The sequence below is a fragment of the Dermacentor albipictus genome, chromosome 4 (genome assembly GCF_038994185.2).
Source record: "Dermacentor albipictus isolate Rhodes 1998 colony chromosome 4, USDA_Dalb.pri_finalv2, whole genome shotgun sequence".
NCBI lineage: Eukaryota > Metazoa > Arthropoda > Arachnida > Ixodida > Ixodidae > Dermacentor > Dermacentor albipictus.
Genome location: NC_091824.1, coordinates 45,291,926 through 45,315,247, shown reverse-complemented (window position 1 = coordinate 45,315,247; position 23,322 = coordinate 45,291,926). Strand labels below are relative to the sequence as shown.

Genomic DNA, 23,322 nt, shown 5'->3' with positions numbered 1-23,322 from the left:
CTGCTGTTGTCACTGTCCTGCATGCCGTGTTGGAAGTTGGTTAAGAGCATGTACATATATATACGTGGCAGGAGTGCGGCAGAAAAAAAGGCGATGTGCATAGGCGTAGCCAAGAGGGCTGCTTGCTGCAGAGAGCCCATCCTAACTAAATGTGTTGGTAGTTTTCAGAATAGATGGGTGTCAGAGACACGACTCTTTCAAATATCTCGGAGCTCCTGGCCCTTATTTTACTGCGAACTATGGACACCGTAATTTTCACAGAGGCTTCTAAACAGGAAGCAGCCCTGCTTCAGACTGTCTGCATCAATTCCCGGGTATGATAAAATAACAATATGTGTTGCATGATGACAACAATACCACGATTGCAAGTTTACTTTCAACCATCTCTTCGAACAAGTCAGACAGCAGGTCACGGAAAGTGAGTGAAACTTGCATCATATGATACCATCGAAGTTCTAGCACAAAGGTTCATTCGTATATATTTAAATGTATATATTTAAAAATTATATAGCACGCGCAGAACACCGAAAGCGCGATCGAGTGATAGGCGACTTTCAAAATAGTGCCCGCCCACTTCCGTACCTACGTAACCGTGGCCTTACCACTCACTAGAAGATCCAACTGGAAAACAATGGTTATCTCCGCTGTTACCTGGGCTGCAACAAGTCTAGCCTGCAAATGAGAAGACACATACTACTGCGCTGTCTTATTTTTGTTTAGCCCCATTTTTAGCGCTATTAGATTTTTCAAGTTATGTACCAGCTATAGGTTATTATCATCATCATCAGCCAATTTTATGTCCACAGCAGGACAAAGGCCTCTCCCTGCAATCTCCAATTACCCCTGTCCTGTGCCAACCAATTCCAACTAGCCCCTGCGAATTTCCTAATTTTATCACTCCACCTAGTCTTCTGCCATCCTCAACTGCGCTTCCCTACTCTTGGCACCCATTCTGTAACCCTAATGGTCCACCAGTTATCTAACCTACGCATTACATGGCCTGCCTAGCTCAATTTCTTTTTCTTGATGTCAATTAGAACATCGATTATCCGCATTCGCTCTTTGATCCACACTGCTCTCTTCCTGTCTCTTAACATTACGCGTAAGATTCTTCATTCCATTGCTTTTTGCTCAGTCCCTAACTTGTTCTCGAGCTTGTTTATCAATCTCCAAGTTTCCGCCCTATATGTTAGCACTGGTAAAATGGATTGATTGTACACCTTTCTTTTTAATGATAGCGGTAAGCTTCTAGTCAGGATCTGACAGTCAAAATCTGACAATGGAATGGGTAGAAGTGACACAGTCATGGAACGAGTGAAAAATAGCCTTGCCACTAGTCCCCGGGCGTCTCTTTCTTTGTGCATATGTTTTAGTTTGTGCTGCTATAAAGTCGCTTTGCTCACAGCTAGCAGACATGGGGGAAAGATGGGAGAGGGAAAAGGCAAGGTAAGAAAGCAAGGAAATGCTATAGTAAACCTGGCAGCAGTTGCCGACAAACTGGATCAATTTCAATTCAAGGTGTGGCACAGTACGTTTCTACTATTTCTGAAAACTAAACACCATGACAATTTAGTGCCTGGACAACACTACAGAATCAGTTGCCCATCAAGTTAACACTTTTGTACCCGCCATGGCTATAGCGTTGTTTGAGATAGCGGGTTCAATCCTGACTGCGGCAGCTGCATTTCAACGGGGACAAAGTGCAAAAGCACTCGTATACTCAGATTTAAGCTACGTCAAACAATCCCAGGTTGTCAAAATTGTAACGGAGTCTCCCACTAGTACATTTCCACATAATCTCTATAATTATTGTTCTGCCACAATGCATTGCGCAGTGTGACGGAATGACAGCTCTAACGTTCTTGCAGGCTGTGAACAATGGCGCACAACACTTCAAAAACACATCTTGCTGTGTGTTCTATGTACTATGTAGACAAACACAAGTGGCGCACGTAAGTAACGTTTCACATCAACTTATTGTACTAAATGCTGATGGACTTGCACATTCACTGTAAACATCACCACCAGTTATCGCTAATCAACGCAAACATCAAAGAAAGCTTCACTTACACTGATTCCCACAGTCCGTGGAATCCGCATTTTTACAGCGAAGCTGTTAAGGGCTAGTTTCCCCAGTATCGTGTCCGCATGTAGAAAAAGCTATCATCATCAGGATTGGCTCCATCGTCGTCGTCCTCTTCCACAGCTGGCTTGTAGACGCCCTTCGGTGCCACCACGCGAACACGCTCGTGCCACTGCTCCCGCGTTCGTCATCATTGGCGTTAGTTAATTAATTAGGAAACACAAAGGTGTCACCAATAATTGAGAAAGACTTTAATGAACTGTAGGGTTGTACCCGGTGATAAACACTGTGGCCAAACATTTCAGCTTCGCTGGTTAACCATCTGTACGAAGTGCTTGGGCTGATATTTTTTCTTCTTTTTCTTAATGTCCCATCTGTCACTCAACTTGTAGAACACAGGAGTCCAGTACAGTTGAATCTTATTATAAAGAACTCGTATCCAGCATGAAGATACCTCTATTATATTGAATATCCATTATAAGCATATTACAAGGTGATTGTTTTCAAGCGTTACAGAATTTTTGAACATCGGCTGTTGCAGATAACTTAATTCTAGTCCTTGAGCTGGATTATTCAGAGAGGCGTACATTACTTGCACGAGAAATCGAAACACATATTCGAAAAATTTTTTAAGAATCACTAATTAACTTAACTTCTACCTTACAGCACATTTGGTAACTTACGAATTGTAGCTGGTGAGATTTGTGGGGATCCGCGACTCTCACGCGTCCCCTGATATGTTGTGTTCCCGCATAGCTCCCGTCTCCTGTAATCCGGCTTCGCTGCGTGGCTTGACGCCCGCGACAGTCGGTGTGGTTGAAGCGCATCCCGAGAGAAGCGCGAGTGTTGCGCTGCTAACACGACCTAACGGCGGGGTTACTTGGGTGCGGAAAGGAGAAGGCGCTTCCTCTCTGGTTCGGAGCCGGCGAGCGGCGCGTACGTTCCGCGCGTGCGCCAATACATGCCTCTGCGAGACCGTCTCGCGGGGCCTCGTTCACACGCGCCACCGTTCGCGTGACCGTAGGCGCGAACGACCAGGCGTTGGTGTCCAGCACGGGGCGAACATATTCACTCGTTATCCGATCGCGGCTAGTCGGACTTGGGCGATTTGTCGCGCGCCCATTGGCATATTTTGTGGGTAGTAACTCGGCTAACAGGCATTAGTCTCATATGAAAGGTGCAATAAATGTCCTTGTGATTGTTTGCACTGCTGTGTTGTCGTTCCTTTGTCCCAGGAACACGGGTGAGAACCCCACAAATTGCAAGGCCCATCCACTTGGAATTAATTTCCAGAAAGACATCAGTTCGGAATGCTACATCAAACTTGCCATAAGAGTGCCCTGTTGTTTCACTTACATTTTAACAAAGCACTCTTTTATGCTTTGAAGCACAAAAGTAACTAGAATGCACATGTATTTTGTCCCACACATTGAGAAATATTGCAAAACTGGTGTCATCCTGGAAACTTGAAGGGATAGGTCTTGCAAACTCGGTGCAATATGTACCGTAAAGTAAGTTACTAAGAAGTTCATTAGTTCATTTTAGTTAACTTGTTGAATGTGTGTGTTTAAATTACGAGGGCTAACAATGTTTGCCTCTTCAAACAATCCAGCTCTTTTGTAATACCTTAAAATTATTACCCGATATTCTTTACATACAGATATCGCCGAGAAACATTTTAAATTTGTATTTCATTATATCCGTGTTCATAACATCAAAGTTCAAGTGTATATGGTTGTGCATGCTGCAAAGAAATGACAGAAAGTGGGCACAAAAATAAAATTTAAATAATTTATTCTATATTTACAGGAGTGAATGTGCTCCACGACTTCTTTTTATGCGGAGGTCAGGATAGGGGTAAAATCTTTGTACTTAAGTAATTTAGTCGTTCTTTAGATGCCGGTCTCGTCTTGAGAAGAGTGTCATAGTTCAGCTCAATGACACTGTACCCTAGTGCTTGGAGAAGCCGCATTCGTGTCGCATGGTGTCCCATTGCGTGCAGGCTGTCCATGCTGTAGTGCTCGGGGAGGGCGATAATCACAGCTAACCTGGTTGGCAGAAAGCACACATTCATTAGTATGAAATTTGTGCCTCAGGATCAAAGGGCAACTGCAACAAAATTTCACTTTGCCTAAAATGATTATAGAGGTGCAGAAAACACTAGTCAAGCAATGTTAGCAAAGCTACAGGGTTGGTAACATCTATTCTTTTATTATCTGTCTTTAGATAGCACCTAAACGGACAATGTATGTGCCTGGTGGTTAGCAGGCATGACGTAAATAACAGCACATTGCCTCTGAAAATTTTCAGTGTGCTGTGAGCAGACGTGGGCATCTCTAAGCTCGGAGGTCATGCCTTGGAGTCGTGTGTTCTAGATCATGCGTCACTTTCTGCAGCCTGTAATGATGTTTACTTTTCGTCTTTCTTTTTTTCGTTTTGGTATCAAAAAATTATTTTACCGAGCTTTTAGTGGCACACTCATTCGTATTTAAAACGTGACATTTTGCAAGGAGGTTGCTCTATATCTACGCTATCTGAAAATAGAGTTTTCATGCAGTCCAGGATTTCGTTGCAGTTTGTCTTCAAGCACCCGAGGTATTACAATGGCACCAAAAGTTAGGTAGCGCTTACAAGCAGTTCAGGAGGTCCAAATACCACTGGCACGCTTTCATGCTTGTGTCAATCCATTTTAATAACAACAGCCTTTTCCGTCTTAGCTACGTAGAAAATAAGACTCTGAAAAATACTGCGAGTGTCCCACATACATTCTTCTTTTTTTTTTTATTTCCCCCCAATTAATCCTGCACATTGTCCTCTGCTGTTTGCAGAGGATCAAGAATATAGCAGCAAAAGATTGAAGTACTACAGCTTAGCAACCTCCGGCTAGCTATAGTAAATGTCTGAAAGTGTAATGCTACGCCATAGACAATGATGGCAAAAGTAACACTAAGGGAAGACAAGGTGCTCTGTATTTCGGTACTGCAGTATGTGGCGCTCAGTACAGAAAAAGGTTAAAGGGGGTCCGGTTGGTCCGGCTACTTGGTGTTGGGGGAGGGATATGAAATACGGGCAGATTGAAAAGAAGGAACTCTCCAAGCACACGAGTTGGGCATCTAACACAGTTTGTTGCACAGTTCCGATGCATTCAAAAAGCATGGCAGCATATTAACTCTCTGTTAACCTCAATGGGCACCTGAAGTATTAAAGTGAATGATACACTTCAAGCCAATAAATTCAAGGGAAACATGCAGAATCCGTACGGGATGATAAAACTGGAAACTTAAATGCCATGGTATAGTCGGCACGAAGTACACAGACACGAACAAAAACACATGCAGAGATCCGTGCTCTTGCGCCGCCTATCGCCTGGCATCTAAGCATCAACTTGCCTAACAGGCTTTACTGGAAACTTAAAGGGGCGAAGAACCACTGTTTATTGAAGTGGAGAAAGGCATTTTCAGGAAAAATAGCCAAAAAATAGCCAGCAGAAGCAGAGTAATTGACAATCAAATATGGCCTCCGCTGTGCTCCCGTTACTTCTTCAATGCCTTGCACTGCGAAGGCTACAGCGGAGTGGGGCGTGCCTACAACGCTCCACCTTCTATATGTCACCGTAGCGCGCAATTCAGATTTCACTGTGGATGTTAACGTAGACACCACAACTTCCAATTTTGGTGCCCATGGTGTGCTAAATGTAAGCCAAACATGGTTATCCTCGGCGAGCTGCAGTGCGCTTAGTCAGTGGACTCATGGCAGCACCCCACAGCGGCCGCAGTATTTCTATGCTACGTAGCCGACCGCAGCTACGCATGGGAACCTTATTTTATTACAAAATAAAGTGTCCAAAAGAGAGCGAGGAACAGGCTTTCTGTTGAAAAGAGAGCGTTTGAGAGAAAGGTGACTTCGCGATCTGTCTGCGAGCTTCACGCACTGCGTTTGACAGCAGAACTTGACTGAGATGTTCACAGCAGCGTATGCTACCTGTGGACCATGTTATTTCATCAAGCCCAAGGGGTGGTTCAGGGTCCCTTTAATGTGATCAACAGCGGCCAGATAAATATCACCGAAGCCAACATTTTTAGAGCAAAAATGTGTGTCTGCCAGCTGAGGCAAAAAATGCTCTGCGATTGATCTTACTGAAACTTGAGTGTCACCTGGAGGGAGAAGTTTTGACGCTTTTGTCAGGCATTTGTTTACCTTCACGTCAGTCCCCATGACCCATGTTATCAAAATGAACTTGTACTGCTGTGCACACATCACACAAACCGGTTTCGGAAATGGTGCCTGACTTCACTCTGTACCGCTGTGCCACAGCGGCACAACATTGTGTGCAAACTTCCCATTAAGACGGAGGTGGGGTAAGCCATTTCTACCCTGATCCGTGCCTCGGCGGTGATGAAAGTGAGAGCGATCCGACGCGGAGGGAGTTGATCCAAAATGATCAGTGGAAAGCACAAACCAGATTCACGAGCTTGTAGAAAAAAAAAAAAAAGTCTGCTCCAAGTTGATTAGTGGAAAACACCATAAGCCACTGTCCTGACGAAGACAAGTTCCTTTGTCGAAACATTCACTCTGGCTCCAGAACGAGACGTCTCTGGCTTACCCACTGTTGATGACACAAGGCATCAGTGGATACAAGAAATGTGCACAAAGGGATAAATACATGTTGACATGTTTAGCTATTCTCATAGAAGCCCAGCAAAAATTGTATCAAATTTACCCACAGGGTTTTATTGCTGCATCAAAAATTTGTTGTTTTTGTACAAAGGTCAAAATTTTACTGCTGTGGAATACAGACTACAAAGAATGTTTCAGAGCAAGGAACAAAACTCTAAGCTGCCTTTTTCAGATGACGAATAAGCTCAAAGCATCTGCATGTCCCTCTAATCCTTATTTGAAGTGATACATGAACCTTAAGTAAAGTTATTTTTAATAAATGGGCACAAATGCATGTCAAGCTAAAGCAATAGATCAGAGCTCCAAATTGTCCAAACTGTTAGGTCTACCCCGAAATGAGCTTTAAAAAGCAATGCGTAATATACACACATGAGTAGAATTCTAGCTGGGCTAGTTTGTGCATTGTTCGTGAAACAGAGCACAAAAAAACTCTTGTACACCCATTTCAACATTAATGCTGTCTCTTCACTATTTTATTGTAAGCTACAATACGGTTTACTTTCACATTAAATGACAACATGGTGCATTTTATATTAATGGCAGAAGTATGCTGCACATGAGGCATATTTCATGAAAGCAGGAAATGCTCAAGTTTTTAAAAGTCGTGTGAATAAAAATGTACACTGGGCTGACAAAGATCAAGAAAGGTCTGGTTTTTTTAACAACTGCAGCAATAAGCGGTCATCGTTGGTGGTTAGATATGTCATCGACTAATAAGCTGAGCAGAGCACTGATTACAGTGTACTATGGCTGTCCAGTTCTGTCAACAAAATCTTTTTTGCTGTTATCGAACGGGAAGTTCACTATAGCAAGGATTTACCGTAGAAGCAAAGTGGCAAGCTATTATCACCTGTGCCCCTTAGGAAGCCATATTCCAAAGCAATAACACTATGTTTGTCGCTAAGGGCATTGTTCCGGCCTGCCATGTTGAGTAGGTCTCATCTTCAGTATAGAAAGAGCTAGTAACTAATTGGAACACCCCCCCCCCCCCCCCTTTTTGGAACTGTAGTTTTACCGTTTGCAGTTGCAAAAGTGTCCTGGCATGATGGGCAGGTAGAAAGCGATATGTCTGCATATGCAACTTACACAGAATACAGAAGTGACACAAGTTCCTGCTTACCGTTTATCTACACCACTCACGGCATCCGCGGGAATCGGCTTGCCTTGCTTGTTCAGTTGCACAACGTAGTCTTAAAACAGAAAACAAACATTCGTATTACTGGCTTAACAAATTTGGTGCTGAAAAGTCACGAGACACAATAAACAAACAAAAAGTGATGTTTCACTTTGTGAACGCGGGTTTAAGCGCATGGGTGCCATTTCCTTTTTGTGTATTGCGCACAGAATGCTTTAAAAATGCTTTGCTTGTGTGTAAGTGTCGCGATTTTTCAAGCCTTACTTTTTTATTTTGTATGTTTTACGTCCTTTATTCTATTTTTATGAAGTGTAAAGTGCTATTAGGAAAGATGCTAAGGCACTGTAAGGAAATGTAGTCTTTATTATTTCAAGCAATTTCGTAATGTACTATTCACAGCATTCATTTTCCCCTCCTCCTCCTTGCTCTTCTGGAGTCTCCTGGGCACATCAAGCCCACGCCTTTTGCCGGACTTGTTCAGCTCGTGCCCGGTACTTGACGGCAACTTTGGTGTCGGTCGACTCACGCTCAGCCGGCTGCCGTTTGCGTCACTGCTCTGTCCTCTCTTGCCACTCGGCCTCTCAGTCACGAGACGAACCCGGTACATCCATAGCACACCCAGAAGACGTAGCAACTGCCAGAGGAAGTCAACCCAGCGTGCCTCCGCCTACCCTCCTCTTCTGTGACGCTTCACCTCCTTTCACCTTCCCCGCTTCGCTCAATGCTGCCTAGACTTTCCTCTAGGTGATGTTTCTCTGCCATGCGCTCGGTGCGCTACTCCATAATTTCCCCGATGCACAATTTCCTCCTCCACCTCTAGGCACCTTCCTCCTCCGGTGCTCGTTTCTCTTGAGGCGGCGCACATAATCTGGCCGATTTCAAAGTCTTTGCTTTGCTTGCGCATAAAACAAAGTTAAGCAGAGTCTTTTTTTTTTGTGAAAGAAAATTTAAATTTGCTTACAGACATTTTTATAAAGCTTTACTGGCATATTAAATTACTTTATATGGACCATATCCTAATTACAATAAATCCCTACAAACACAAAATAAATTATCGCGAGCAACTAAACTTACAATACTCGTGCACAGGTGATTGGTGTTAAAAAGAAGTAATTGCACTCTTGGGACAACTGGCATTCAGTTATCCCAAGTTTTTTTCCATTAGTACATGATGATAATGTGTAATGCCATTTCTAACACATTTTAAGGAGTAACAAAAGACATTAATGAACGGCACATTAACCTGTGCGATTAGAATCTTCACAGGAAGAAAACAAGGTGTATTACCTGCCTGCAATATGTGATAAAATTGAATGAGAAGTGCATAATATATAACAACTACTACCATATCCTAGTGCCAGCAAGAATATGCATGCCAGTGAAAACAGGGCAACGCAGACACCTGCTACAATGATCAGCTAAATTCCCAGGTCAAATGACCGCATGTGTGATTGGCATGACAGAGCAATTTGGAGCAGTTCATGCATGAATAACCAGGGACATTTAGTTGACAGCTGCAAACAGGCATCTGTGCTCTTAACCTTTCAAATGAACAACTGAGCCTGCATGCGTCTTAATAATTCAGAGACCGCTTACCAATAATGTACATGTCGGAAAGAGGCAGCCTTGGTTGCACCACAGAGAAGCTGAAGTTGCCCTCGCCTCCCAAAATCACTTCCATGTCATCTTGCATCGAGCACATCAGGCGGAGTAGCCTTCCATCTGAAAGTGGTTAAGCCTACATTCACAAACACGAGCAACCCCTCATGTCAATGTGTGCTCATACGTTTCCTTTCATAATAGACACAAAAAAAGATGAATAAAGAATATCGGAGCTGTTCCTCAGAGTGTGACCGGCAGAACAATTATTTCTGTTCGATACCATTCCATTGGCCCCCTGACTGCTGAAAGCGATGACAAGAGCAAAAAGAATCAGTCTGGATATTAACTGGATCAGAATTGTTGAGCCATTACAGCCATTTGCTTCTTCTTCCCTCACTTGCTGCGGCGGCTAGAGAGCCACATCGTCACGCTGCTCAGCAGAAGGCCACTGGTTTGATTCCCAGCTGCTGCAGCCACATTCTAATGGGAGAAGGAAAGTGACAAAGCTTAAGTACTTAGACTTATGGGCTCACTAGAGTAACTCGGGTGGCAGTCAAGCTTAGTGCAGAGCTTACGAACTACTATGGTGTGTCTCGTAACCAAGGTGTAGTTTCGGTTTGTTGAGACTACTATGGTGCGCCGAGCCTCGACATAACGATTATGGATGTAACAAGTTAGTGGGTATAGCGGAGTAACTCTACAATGTTTCTCGCCAATGCAATAATTATAAGCTTAGAAAGAAGATTGGATGTAACGAAGGTATTTCTGTGTCAGACGTGAGCTTTTTATAACAAGGTTCAACTGTACTTGAGCCCAGAATCTATAAATCTATAAATTATGCACTTTCTGGTTACAGCACCTTACTTTTCCATAAATGGTATAGCACCTACTACTACTGAATGCAGACCATGCATCATGTTCTTTAGTTTAATGTAAGGTACGAAGTGCCACACAACGCTTGTGGGCTGAGTCGAAAAGGGTGGCGAGTTGCCTTTATAAGAGTGAATGCAAATCACTTACCTCTCTTCACACTTTTTGATGAGTAGTCCCTCGGTAAATAAGGGCCGTGATACTGCTTGCATTCCAATGAGAGCGCCGAGCCTAGGAACTTCAGTTTCTGGTGTGTCTTACGCAGCTCATTTCGCTCTAGGCTTGCTAGAGAATTCAAAAATTAAAGAATTAAAGCATGTTCGGAACACTGGTGTATATACCACATAAGTTGACTAGTTGATTGACTGACATGCGAGTGTCAGGCGCACAGTGGGAATTTTCACCCATGAGCAAGCACTGACAAATGACCAACTGGAACTACCAATTATGCATAAATGCAAGAGAGAAGGGGTTAGAAAAAACTGTGCACCAAAATGACTTTCCCAGACAGTTTAACTTGAAGTATAGCAAACATATCATAGCATTAATTCACAGTCTACATGAAATAATTATTTGGTTTACATGGGTTTTGCAAAGCTCCTATTTGCAAACTATTTATGTACTTCAAGGTGGTGTATAATACATAAATTCAGAACTGAGGTTGAACGGCATGAATAAAACAAAGGACACGAAGAAACAAAGCACTGACTACCAACTGAAAGTTTATTTGAAATTCTCCAGCCATTTTGTATCTTTTCCAGCACAGGCATGCATTCACCAGTCACATATACATCAGCAAAATCACAACATCCTAATATTTTATGCAAAAAAGCTATTTTTTTTTTCAGACAAAGCAACAGAGGGAGCGCTTACACATTTATCTCCTTGCTTTCAAATGTGAAATGCCTCTGTTATTTCTCTTTCCGTCTTGCTTTTTCCTTTCAGTATGAATTTTGTCTTTTCAAAACTTCGCTCACACTCGTGCTCATATGACTCACTTAGTGCTGCCTCAATGCATGCAGTCGCTATGCAGACAAATCAGATAGCACGATTACAGAACCCAGGGTTTCCTCGTTCTGTGATCATTTCGGTATGCAAAGCCACCTTGCCAAAAAAGAAAAATTTTGGAACCAGCACGCAAAGAAAAGAATATAGACAAGAGACCAGTGCACGTGGTGACGCACGTGCACACCATTGTCACACAATCTAAAGAAAGTTTCCAATAGACATAATGTTCATTTACTTTTTAGTGCCCCGTGCAAGCTTTCCTCGATATGCAATCGTATGAAAATGCTCGAAAGGCGCCTGTGCACCAACAATTATAAATACCGTTTCACTGACTGCACATGCAATGTCAGATACTGTTGAACTGTGTAGGACAACCAGAACAGTGTTTCAATGACAGAGCTTGGCAGCACAGTAGTAATGTGAAGAATGACCACGGAAGTCATTTAACAGGAAGGACATTGCAGCGAGTGCCCATGCATGCCCATATTTGAAAAGGCAAAATTCACAGGGAAAGGAAAATGTAAGTGGGAAAGAGAAATAACAGGGGCATTTCACATTCGAAAGCAAGGAGGTAAATGTGTAACCGCTCCCTCTCTTGCTTTGTCAGAAAAAAATGTACCTTTTTTGGATGAAAGATTATGGTTTTGCTGATGTATATGCGACTGGTTTACGCATGCCTATGCTGGAAAAGGTATAAAATGGCTGGAGAATTTCTAGTAGGCAGTCGGTGCTTGTCTGCGGTATTTGTTTCTTCGTGTCTCTGTTTTATTCGCGCTATTCAACCTCAGTTCTAATACGAACCAACAAGCCCTCATCAAGGTCTTACTAATACATAAATTCAGTTGCAGTTTACAAACTTGCAATATCCGTTTTCATTATAGCACTACAGTGGTGCTTCCATTTTATCTCACCGACAGTCAATTTTCCAAAAAAATTCTGATGCCTAAATAACAAAAACGTGGCCCAACAGTCACTGCAACTTTACTTCCCTTTAAATGGGTCTAATTTAATTCGAGTTGATTCAGTGCTTGCCAATGGCAGTGTTTGTATGTGTCGCATGTATCTTAACAGGGGTGCGAGGAGGGTGAACCTCCTCTAATTCCAAGTATAAATTGTCATTTTTTTCCACTCACTAAGAGAACAATGAAAACCATTTAGTATGTCTCAAAGTGTTAAATGCTCACTTGATGATTGTACAGTTAAGAGAAATCATTTGAGGAGGTAATTTACAAAGAAATCATCAACACAGCAACGGTGAATAAAAGTGACATGGGGCTGCTAGTAGATAACTATGGACGTGTGCATATGGGCCTCAACACGAAAGAGACTGATAAACTAGAGGCCGGATTTACAGGCGATTTACAGGACTGGTGTGCCGCAACAACACTTCCTAATTTCTCGCCTGCTTCTTACCTGAACACACTACACTCAAATTCAAATATAATGATCGCAGGTAAAGTAAATTATTCCCCATATTGAACACGCAAAACTTGCTGACCGATACTCATGTAATGTATTTTGGGACATCCGCTACCCGTGCAATACAGCCACTTGCATGCTGCGGATGCAGAGTTTCAAGGGGGGTTATTTTTATGCTTTTTTTTTTGTCATACTTTCTCTTCCGAATGGACTGGAGCAGGTCTATACTATCTAATGCATTGAGAACATCATTCTTAACAATGCTGAAAAACATTTCGGAGCACAGACAAAAATTACTGCCTAGTAAGCTTTCAACCAAATGGTTTCCTTCCTTCTTTTTCTCCACTAGAGGTGATAAATCCGTACATATAACAAACCCATCACAAAAGTTTGTTTCAGTTCGCTATAGGTGAATTTGGGTATATAAAATTACATATTGAACGAACAAGGAGGAGTGAAACAGAGGGGCTCAATTTTTGTTAATCATGACCATATAAAGCCAGCAGGCAATGAAGCCAAGGAAAACATTAAGGTAATTAGGTGTGGTTGAAATTGAAATGTAGAAAATAATGAAGAAAAGGGGCAAATGAAAATGGGCCAAAAATAACTTGTTGCCAGTGGGGACTGAACTTACAACCTTCACAGCATTCGCAGAAATGTGTGTTCCACATCTGTCCACCATGGCTCTAAGTGGCACTGGCTAACACTCCCAGGGATAGATATAGTGCTCACAAATACTCAAGTTAGTGGACAGAGTGATAGCTGTCGCTGTAGCACTATTAGCAGTGCATCACATGCCTTGGGACTTCCGGCAAATACGTCAAACGAGAAATTCTTGGCGCTCGGCGTGCACAATACATTAGATGAACTTATTGAGGCCCAGAGAGCAGCGCAGTATGAAAGGCTTACACAGAGTTTGACGGGGAGACACATCTTAGATGACATCGGAATAACCTACGAAGCACAGCACGGAGTGCGGAGAGACATCCCAAGGAAAATAAGGGAACATCTATCAATAGCCCCATTCCCCAGAAACATGCACCCGGAGTTTCACCAAGATCGAAGAAATGCACGAGCGAGAGCTCTCCACAAAAGATTCAGGGATAGATATAGTGCTCACAAATACTCAAGTTAGTGGACAGAGTGATAGCTGTCGCTGTAACACTATTAGCAGTGCATCACATGCCTTGGGACTTCCGGCAAATACGTCAAACGAGAAATTCTTGGCGCTCGGCGTGCACAATACATTAGATGAACTTATTGAGGCCCAGAGAGCAGCGCAGTATGAAAGGCTTACACAAAGTTTGACGGGGAGACACATCTTAGATGACATCGGAATAACCTACGAAGCACAGCACGGAGTGCGGAGAGACATCCCAAGGAAAATGAGGGAACATCTATCAATAGCCCCATTCCCCAGAAACATGCACCCGGAGTTTCACCAAGATCGAAGAAATGCACGAGCGAGAGCTCTCCACAAAAGATTCCGTAATGCCAGGGACGTGGTCTATGTGGACGCGGCGGAGTACGCAAATGGACAGAGTATGTCGATAGTTGCTACGAGTCTAGAGGGTGACTCCAGAGTTAGTGGGACGGTGAAAACATGGAAGGCAGAGGTGGCGGAGGAAGCTGCCTTAGCACTGGCAATAGCCTCCACGGAAGCTAACATCGTAGTAAGTGACTGCAAGACAGCCGTCAAGAACTATGCAAAAGGAAGAATCTCGCCGGAAGCACTCAGAATTTTAAACAACTTTCGTGAAGATAGCGACATTCACATTATATGGGCACCCGCACACTCCTCCCTTCCCGGGAACGAAATAGCGCACAACCTGGCTCGAGAACTGACAGGCCGAGCAGGTGACACGCAACAAATACTGGGAACGACGGGAGACTGGATGACCAGCTTTAACGAGATCACCAAACACTATAAATTGGGAAGGGCCCATTTCCCCCCGGCGCACTCCTCGTTAAATAGACGGCAAGGGACAGCATGGCGCCTCTTACAAACAGATACATATCCGAACCCGGTGGCCTACCACCGCTACTACCTGGACCTTTACACGGATAGATGTAGATTCTGTGAAGAAAGGGCGGACCTACAACACATGGTTTGGGCTTGTCCTCGTACACCCATACAGAATAAAATAATTAAAACCACAGAGCAGTGGGAGACCGCGTTGCTCAGCTGTGCACCGGAAGACCAACGCAAGGCAATCCAGCAGGCCAAAGATGCCGCCAGGGCCCAAGGGCTCGAGGCCGTCATTTAGGTAGAGGCCTAGGTCTCAAATCTGCTGTGCACAAATAAAGTTTATTCCTCCTCCTCCTCATCATTTTTTACATTTCAATTCTAACCACAGCTAATTACCCCAATGCTTACCTTAACTTCAATGCCTGCTGGTTTATATATTGAACTAGGTTTTACAACATAAGCCTGTTCATTACAACCAGGTTTGACTGTGCACAGCACCTAGTAAACTTACCATTCATCTTGTCGAGAAAGTGTGGGCTGAACACCTTCTTGACGAAGTTGAGTGGATACCTCTGCAAGTAGAAGCAGGCGATCAGCATGTCGACCAGCTGGTTCGAGGGAATTTGGTTGAATCTTTCCCGAAGGAGCCATTCCAAAGAGCCAAAGAACTCCATGGCATTCTTGGGGACAATGTTGAGGTAGCCAAGAGCACGGACCATGTTTACAGCCGTGGGCAGGGACATGTCCTTTTTTTCCCATGCGAGAAAAGACAATTACAAAAGTGAATTCTACGAATATAGCCCTGCAAGAACGTGTGAAACCAAGAAACACAGGAAACAATACATTGGTGTAGTAGAGAATCCTTTAGCCAGTTGTTGTTGTTCTCAATATAGCAAACACAGATATATTATCAGAAATATTGATAACAAAGCCATTCTATAATGTTTCTCATCAATCTCAGTATGTAACAGATGCTTATAACAAATATCACATATAACAAGGGTACTTTTATGTCAGATAAAACTTGGTTATACATAGTGAGGTTCAAATGCAGCTATACGACAGCTCCACTGATAGTGCACAATCAAAATGCCAAAAGCAAAGTCATGTGGTGCGCACGGTTATCCTGTTGGTATCTGGTTCTGGTAAACGTGCAGAACTAGCCCTTGATTTGACCATGTTGTACTGTGCTGTTGGTCCATACCACAGTGCACATTGATGTCTGTGGCTGCAAGTAATGCTGGACTGAAGCTAAAGCTTTACAATGCTTCACTGTTTTTCATGTCTTACTTGTACTCAACCAAGCTTGCTACAGGAGTGAATCATTTAAGTTGCTCTGCAGAATTAATTAGCTTGCTTGGTCGAAGGGGTCCCAAAACACCTCTCAACAGCACGCTGCAAGATGGAAATAAAAGTTGGCATCCACTACGTCACCAATGCTGCACAATATTGTTGCGTAATTGGGAGCTACTTCATCCTCCTCTCAAAAAGCTGTTTTATGTGAATTAAGTTATGAAGCCGTCCATTCGTCCTTCAACGTACTTGAAGCGTTCCTCGCAATGCGACTAGTTTACGCTAGAGTTTGCGAGCCTCAACATAGCACATATTTCTTTTTTTATGCATTTACTTTGACAACATATTTTTTATGGGATACATAGGCGCATAGGTGTTTATGTGAAGTCTTCCTTGTCTCAATCCTCACTTCATATGCTGTCCGCACGCTTTCTAGGCACTTTATTGTGACAATAATTTACCTGTAGACATAGCACACAAGCAGCAGCAAACTTGGAACAGCACAGACTGACAAGAAACACATTATCTTTTAGATCATGGGAACTTTTTTTCAGCAGCTTTTTTGTTGCTAATCGGGCCTGCTTCAGAGATCTGTCTGAATCAACTTGTTTGAAGCAAGTGCCCTCTGGCATGTGACATCTTGGGCTGGCATGAAGACAGTGACGCTGGTACCCCCATCACAATTTCTTTTCTGCATGCTCTTTTTTTTTTTTGTACTGCACCACACACCACAGCTTACTTTTTGAGAAACTTGATGTGTAGTGAAGAAGAATGCTTGGCAGTGCAGCTGCATCAACACGGGAACCAGCGCGCCACTGCGACAAAGACCATATCGTGTATCCGCGACAGAGCGCTGTGTTATTGACGACCGAGTCGCTGACATGCTCAAACACGACGTCATTCAGCCTTTGGATAGCCTGTGGGCATCTCCAGTTGTTCTTGTTACATTGACACAGAATCACATCAACACAGACTCAATACAGAATCGATTCGATTCTGTGTCGATTACTGTCGTCATAACAAAATAACTCGTAAAGATGTTTACCCTCTACCGAGAATTGACGATGCCCTTGATTGCCTCCAAGGTGCAGAGTTCTTCTATCGGATTGTGCAGCGGCTATTGGCAAATCCCCATGCCACCATAAGACCAACCTAAAACGGCCTTTGTGACACCACATGGCCTATATGAATTTCGTGTCATGCCTTTTGGGCTTTGCAATGCCTCCGCAACATTTGAATGAATGACGGACAACCTTTTGCGTAGTCTAAAGTGTAAAACGTGCCTCTGCTACTTAGACGATGTAGTTATTTTTTTGCCAGATTTTCCCACCCACCTCTGTAGGCTAGAGGAAGTGTTACAGTGCCTAAATGATGCCAGCCTTCAGCTCAACCTGAAGAAATGCCACTTTGGTGCAAGTCAGCTCACCATCCTTGGCCATGTGCTATCAAAAGGTGGTATACTTCCTGACATTGCCAAGCTCCGTGCAGTTGCTGATTTCCCCAAACCTTTCTCCGTAAAAGAACTTCGCAGCTCTTCCATGGCCTCTGTTCCTACTTTTGCCGCTTCATTCGGAATTCCGTGTCTATCACCGCTCCCTTGAATCAGCTTCTATGGAGCGACTTCCACAATTCCGCCTGGTCGCCCACTTGTGATGATGCCTTCCACGAGTTGTGTCATCTGCTAACGTCTCCACTGGTGCTGCGTCACTTTGACCATACAGCTCCAACCGAAGTACACACTGATACCAGCAATGTTGGACTCGGTACTTGCACTGCGCAAATCTGGATTCGACGAGTACATTGTTGCATGCACAAGCTGCACCATCACCAAATAAACCAAGGAGAAATCGTCATCATCATCAGTTTATGTCCACTGCAGGACAAAGGCCTCTCCCTGCAATCTCCAATTACCTCTGTCCTGCGTCAACAGATTCCAACTAGCACCCGGCATTTTCTAATTTCATCGCTCCACCTAGTCTTCTGCCGTCCTCGACAGCGTTTCCCTTCTCTTGGTACCCATTCTGTAATCCTAATAGTCCAATAGTCTATGAGTTTTCTTCTCGTGATCAGGGTTCCCTGTGATCAATTGACCTATATATATAGGTAAACATACTCCTTCAGAGACTCTAGAGGCTGACTGGCGATCCTGAACTCTTGTTCCTTTGCCCAGCTATTCATCATTATCTTTATGTTCTGCATATTAATCTTCAACCCTCCTCTTACACTCTCTCTGTTAAGGTCCTCACTCACTTGTTGCAACTCATCTGCATTGTTGCTGAATAGAACAGTGTCATCGGCAAATCGAAGGTTGCCGAGATATTCACCGCCGAACCTTACTCCTAAGCCTTCCCAGTTTAATAGCTTGAATACTTCTTCCAAGCATGTAGAGAATAGCATTGCAGAGACTGTGTCTCCCTACATGACCCCTTTTTTTATAGGTACCTTCCTGCTTTTTTCGTGTAGAATTAAGGTAGCTGTAGAACCTCTGTAGATATTTTGTAAGGTATTTACATAAGCATTCTGCACTCCTTGATTACGTAATGCCGCTATGACCATTGGTATCTCTACTGAATCAAATTCCTTTTCGTAATCTATGAAAGCCATATAGAGAGGCTTATTATACTCTGCGGATTTCTCGATAACCTGATTAATGGCATGGATGTAATCCATTGTAGAGTATCCCTTCCTGAAGCCAGCCTGTTCCCTTGGTTGACTAAAGTCCAGTGTTGCCTTTATTCTTTTGGAGATTATTTTGGTAAATATATTATATAATACTGGGAGTAAGCTAATGGGTCTATAATTTTTCAATTCTTTAACGTCTCCCTTTTTGTGGATTTTAACGTCTCCCTTTATGTGTGGTTTTGCGGATTAATTTGCATTCTTCCGCTTTTCTGGGACCCTCGCAGTCGACAGACATTTCGTATAAAGAGCCGCCAGTTTTTCAAGCATTATGTCTCCTCCATCTTTGACTATATCGACTATTATTCGATATTCTCCTGCCGCTGTTCCTTGTTTCATGTCTTGCAAGGCCCTTCTGACCTCATCGCTAGGTATAGGAGGAGTTTCTGTATCCCGGAGAAGGAATGCTTGGCCATAATCTGGGAACTTGGTAAATTTTGACCTTACCTCTATGGCTGCCCCATAGACATAATTACAGACCACCATGCGCTTTGTTGGCTGTCCATGTTTAAGGATCCCAAAGGTCGATTAGCTCAGTGGGCTTTGTGGTTGCAAGATTTTTATGTGCATGTTGTCTACAGGTTCGGCCACTACCACAGGAATGCCAACGTGTTTTCCTGTTCGCCCATGTCAACCGAAAGCGCTGCCTGCCTGTTGACGAAGTACTTTCATTCCCAGCGTGCTGCAATATGGCTTTGGAGCAATGTAAGGATGCCTAGATTAACACTCTTATCCTCTTTCTTTCAAACCCTTAGACTCTTCCTCCACCTTCTCGAGCTTTGCAGTGTCACACTTCTCACTTTGAAATTCGGGATGACCTTCTCTATCCCAAGAATTACGTCTCTGATGTTTGCAGGTGGTTGCTGGTCATACCTCAACATCTTTGTGGTGAAATATGTCCTGCCTTCCACACTGATCCACAGTGTGCACATGCAGGTGTCTTCAAGACGTACACCCGGCTTCGCCCACACTTTTATTGGCATGGCATGTACACCTTTGTGTGCAAGTACATTCGATTGTACCCTCAGTGTCCACGCGGTAAGGTTCCTGCTCAGCATGTCTCTGGTCTACTCCAGCCAATCCTGTGTCTCGCCAGGCCCTTCGATCGCATTGGCATTGTTGACCTGTATGGACCCCTTCTGAGCACGGTTTCCAGAAGCTGCTGGATAGTCGTCGTTATCGACCACTTGACGTGACATGTGGAAACAGCTGCTCTGCCTGCTGCCACAGCTCGTGATATAGCATCCTTTCTCCTGAAAAGCTTTACTCTCTGTCACGGAGCACCTCACAAACTTTTGAGCAATAGAGGACATGAGTTGCCCTTCGAAGTCGTAACCACTCTCCTTTCTGAATGTTGCATCGTTTATCGCACCGCTACGACCTACCGTCCTCAAACTAATGGTTTGACAGAAAGATTTAACCACACCATTGGCGACATTCTCTCTTAATATATCGCCTATGATCCCACTCTTTGGGACCATATTTTGCCAAGTATCGCATATGCCTACAACATTTCACCAGAATGACCACAAACTTTTGCCATTCTTCCGTACAGAGCCTACTCATACCAAAGTATGCCCATCTCTGAAGCCGCCCACCGCGCCAAGGAGTGCTGTTAGCTCACCTGTTCCTTTACAACCCTCGACCAATGGCAGCAAAAATCTCCACGTGACAATGACCGCCCGCATTGTCACTTTTTTCCAGACTCCCTTGTGTTGCTTTGGGCTCCAGCTGTTATTGCTGGCTTCTCATCCAAGCTTGTCTCCAAACAATTGTAGCACAGACATCGCCTGTGAACTCTATTGCTGAGCCTGTCACGCCACCAACGGACCAATGCTGTCATGGTCATGAAACTGTCCATGTACAGCACTTGAAGCCATATTACGACCCGCTGATACTACGTTCACCGTGAGTTGCCAGGTTGGCTCATATTTCCGATGGGGGGATGGGGGGGTGATAGCAGTGAATACGAATGCTTGGTGCTGCAGCCACATCGCCAGTCTCCAGGGAGGCACAAGCTCGAGATTGCCTGGACTGCTTTTGTGTTGTGTCCTTTGCTCGCTTTAGAAATGTAACATTCATCATGTTGTAGAACCACAATTAGTAAATGTTATGAAAAATTTGGGAGAGTTGGCAAGCATGGGTTAGACACGAACGATGCTTCTAATGTTCTGTCCCATCAACATTCTTCATAGTGGATTTTTAGTGAATCCGGAAAACCAAGCGTGAAGATGGCCAAGAAGAGTAAATGAAGCCCCTGTGTAGTCTGACATAAGCAAGACTGTCTAAACAGTGAGAACGTGGCCTGCTCAACGCTTGTAGAGTTCCCATGACCATTAATAGGTTAATTCATCCATACATTATAATATTCTGTGCATATTTGCAAGACTGCTAAATTAAAGTGAGGCGAGGCCCCGTGCGGCACAGCTTCCTGGTAAGCAGCCACTGATGGATGGATGGATACAACTTTCTGATTTAACTACATAGGAAAATATCAGGAAGGTGCACCACATCAAAAGCGAGAAACATATTTAAAAGATTATTGAGAAGCAAGTCATGTCACATGTGGTCATGTAACAAGGAAGTGCATCAAGCATTTGCAAAATTTTGAAACACTGATAGATAACAGTTTAAGGTTGTCACAAATTGTGCCAGCTATAAAGGGCCAGAGGACAGAAATAGGAATTCATGGAATGGCATAATGGGAAACTGCTCTTGCTGATGTACTGCTTTGCAAATGCTGAACGTGTGATAAATGAGCACCGTCCATGGATGAGAGGTTTCACAGATCTACATGTGACCTGTGGTAGTATTTGGATAAAAGTTGGTTGCAAAATGAGGTTCAATGACAACGCAAGCTAAGATGAAGATGAAAGAGACTAGATTACTAAACTAGAGATAAAAAAGTGATAGCGGAAAGGCAGAGAGTAGGTTAACCAGGCTGAGCCCAGCCGGCTATGTTGCACAAATTCACGCTCCTGTCAGGCACACTTTCTACCACTTTTCGCACCAGGCGCACGAACGCAAAAAAACTTTAACGCGCACCTTATGATTCGCCACGAAAAAGTCGGACGCCGAGTTGAACACGGGTTCACTCCTCCAGCGGAAGGCCCGGCAGTAAGAGGCCAGCGCGTCCATCGTTTCCTCGCGGCTACCGGAGCCCTTGATGCGGACGTACCGCTCGACCGCCTTCGACGAGTTCGAGTCCAGGTAGCGCAGGGCCTGCAAGCAGCGCACCATGCTGGCCAACTCCCTTTCGGGAACGACGTGCAGGTTCAGGTTCAGCCACTTGGTCAGGCTCAGCAGCAGGCTCTGGGGCACCAGCTTGAGCCGCGTGAGCACGCTCAAGATGTAGGCCACGTCGTCTGCGCCCAGCGACAGAACGTTCTTGGTCGTGTTGCGCGCCACGGCGCGAAGCACGACGCTCTGCGAACTCTTGAAGTACGGCAGCAGGCTGTACAGCTTGAGAACGTCATCCTTCTCCATGTCGACCGCCTGTGTGACGATGCTCTGCCAGAAGTGATCCACCGTGCCCAGGTACTGGCTGCCGCAGCTGACTAGTAGTAACGTGGCTTCTAGAAGGTCGGGGAGCTTGATGGTGCCGTCGCAGATGCGGCTGAGGATGACCTGGACGAAGGTGTCCACGTAGCGCTTCCGGTCTTCCTCGCTGTACCGATGCCTCACGACGCACCTGAGCCCGTCCAGTATCACCTCGGAGCTCCCGGCTGTCGTGATGAGCTTGCACAGTTCCCCAATGACGAGCGACACACCGTCAGACTCACCAGACTTTGGGCGTTTTGATGGTGCCTCCAGCCCAACGTCTCGAACTTGCAACAGCTTGTCAAGCGCCTGAACACCGATGGCCGGCGTCAGGTCTTTGGGATCGGCTTTCCTCAGAGCAAGGTAAACGTCTTTCACCGACGCGCACTTTTTAATTATCGCCGACACCTTAGGCGAGGCGCCTTCCCTCGTTGCTTTCGGATGTTCACTGAAGCTCTCGCGCGCCGTTGGGTCGTTGTCAAGGAGCGACTCCGCGGTGGCCTTCTTGATGAGAACCGGCAGCTCTTCGATGCTAACGCCATCCTGGAGTATAATGGTCGACTTCGTGACACTATCGGCGCCGCTTCTAGACGAATAACTGCGAAACGAAAATGACGGTCGGAAAGGTGTCTGTCGCAACCGCAAGCTTTCCTGTTTCAGGCAATGCAAATAGGACCGGTAAGTTGTGGCAGTGCGGGCGCCGCTACGAAATGCCAGAGTCCGTGTCCCTAACTGACGCCACACGGCACGGTTTAGCAAGCGAACCGTACAGCGTGTGGTCGCCGTTAAAGGCATCGCGCATCCCATTAAAGCGCCCGCGCACAATTTCGATACCGCTCACGTCATGGTGAAGCGTTCTGCTAGTTTTGCCGGTTCTGCTCAAATTTACTTTGCACTGCAAGCCGCCATCTTACTTTTTTTTTTTCATGTGCGCGTTGCCGACACGTAACTGTTCATTCGCTAAATTTGACGCAAACAGTTTTTTTTTAACGTAATAGTGACAAGAAAATTTCGAAGCGTGATGTTGCGACCAACGAAACAGCTAAA

At 44.5% G+C, this 23,322-nt stretch overlaps 1 protein-coding gene across 1 annotated transcript; it reads right to left on the bottom strand.

Annotated features, from left to right (window-relative positions):
• Nucleotides 1-3,860: 3,860 nt before the first annotated feature.
• On the bottom strand, nucleotides 3,861-23,217 carry LOC139059063 (FAST kinase domain-containing protein 3, mitochondrial-like). Its single transcript, XM_070536911.1, has 6 exons — nucleotides 21,781-23,217; nucleotides 15,275-15,509; nucleotides 10,518-10,652; nucleotides 9,492-9,617; nucleotides 7,881-7,950; nucleotides 3,861-4,131 (listed from the first exon to the last, which is right to left on the bottom strand). The coding sequence occupies exons 1-6, from the start codon at nucleotides 23,080-23,082 to the stop codon at nucleotides 3,930-3,932; spliced, it is 2,070 nt and encodes a 689-aa protein (XP_070393012.1). The 5' UTR covers nucleotides 23,083-23,217; the 3' UTR covers nucleotides 3,861-3,929.
• Nucleotides 23,218-23,322: the final 105 nt, after the last annotated feature.

Coding starts and splice junctions, on each gene's coding strand:
- LOC139059063 (XM_070536911.1), bottom strand. CDS start 23,082: ATGGGATGCGCGATGCCTTTAACGGCGACCACACGCTGTACGGTTCGC. Junction 9,618..10,517: donor ATCAAAAAGTGTGAAGAGAG/GTAAGTGATTTG, acceptor AACCACTTTCAG/ATGGAAGGCTACTCCGCCTG. Junction 7,951..9,491: donor TTCCGACATGTACATTATTG/GTAAGCGGTCTC, acceptor TTCTGTTTTAAG/ACTACGTTGTGCAACTGAAC.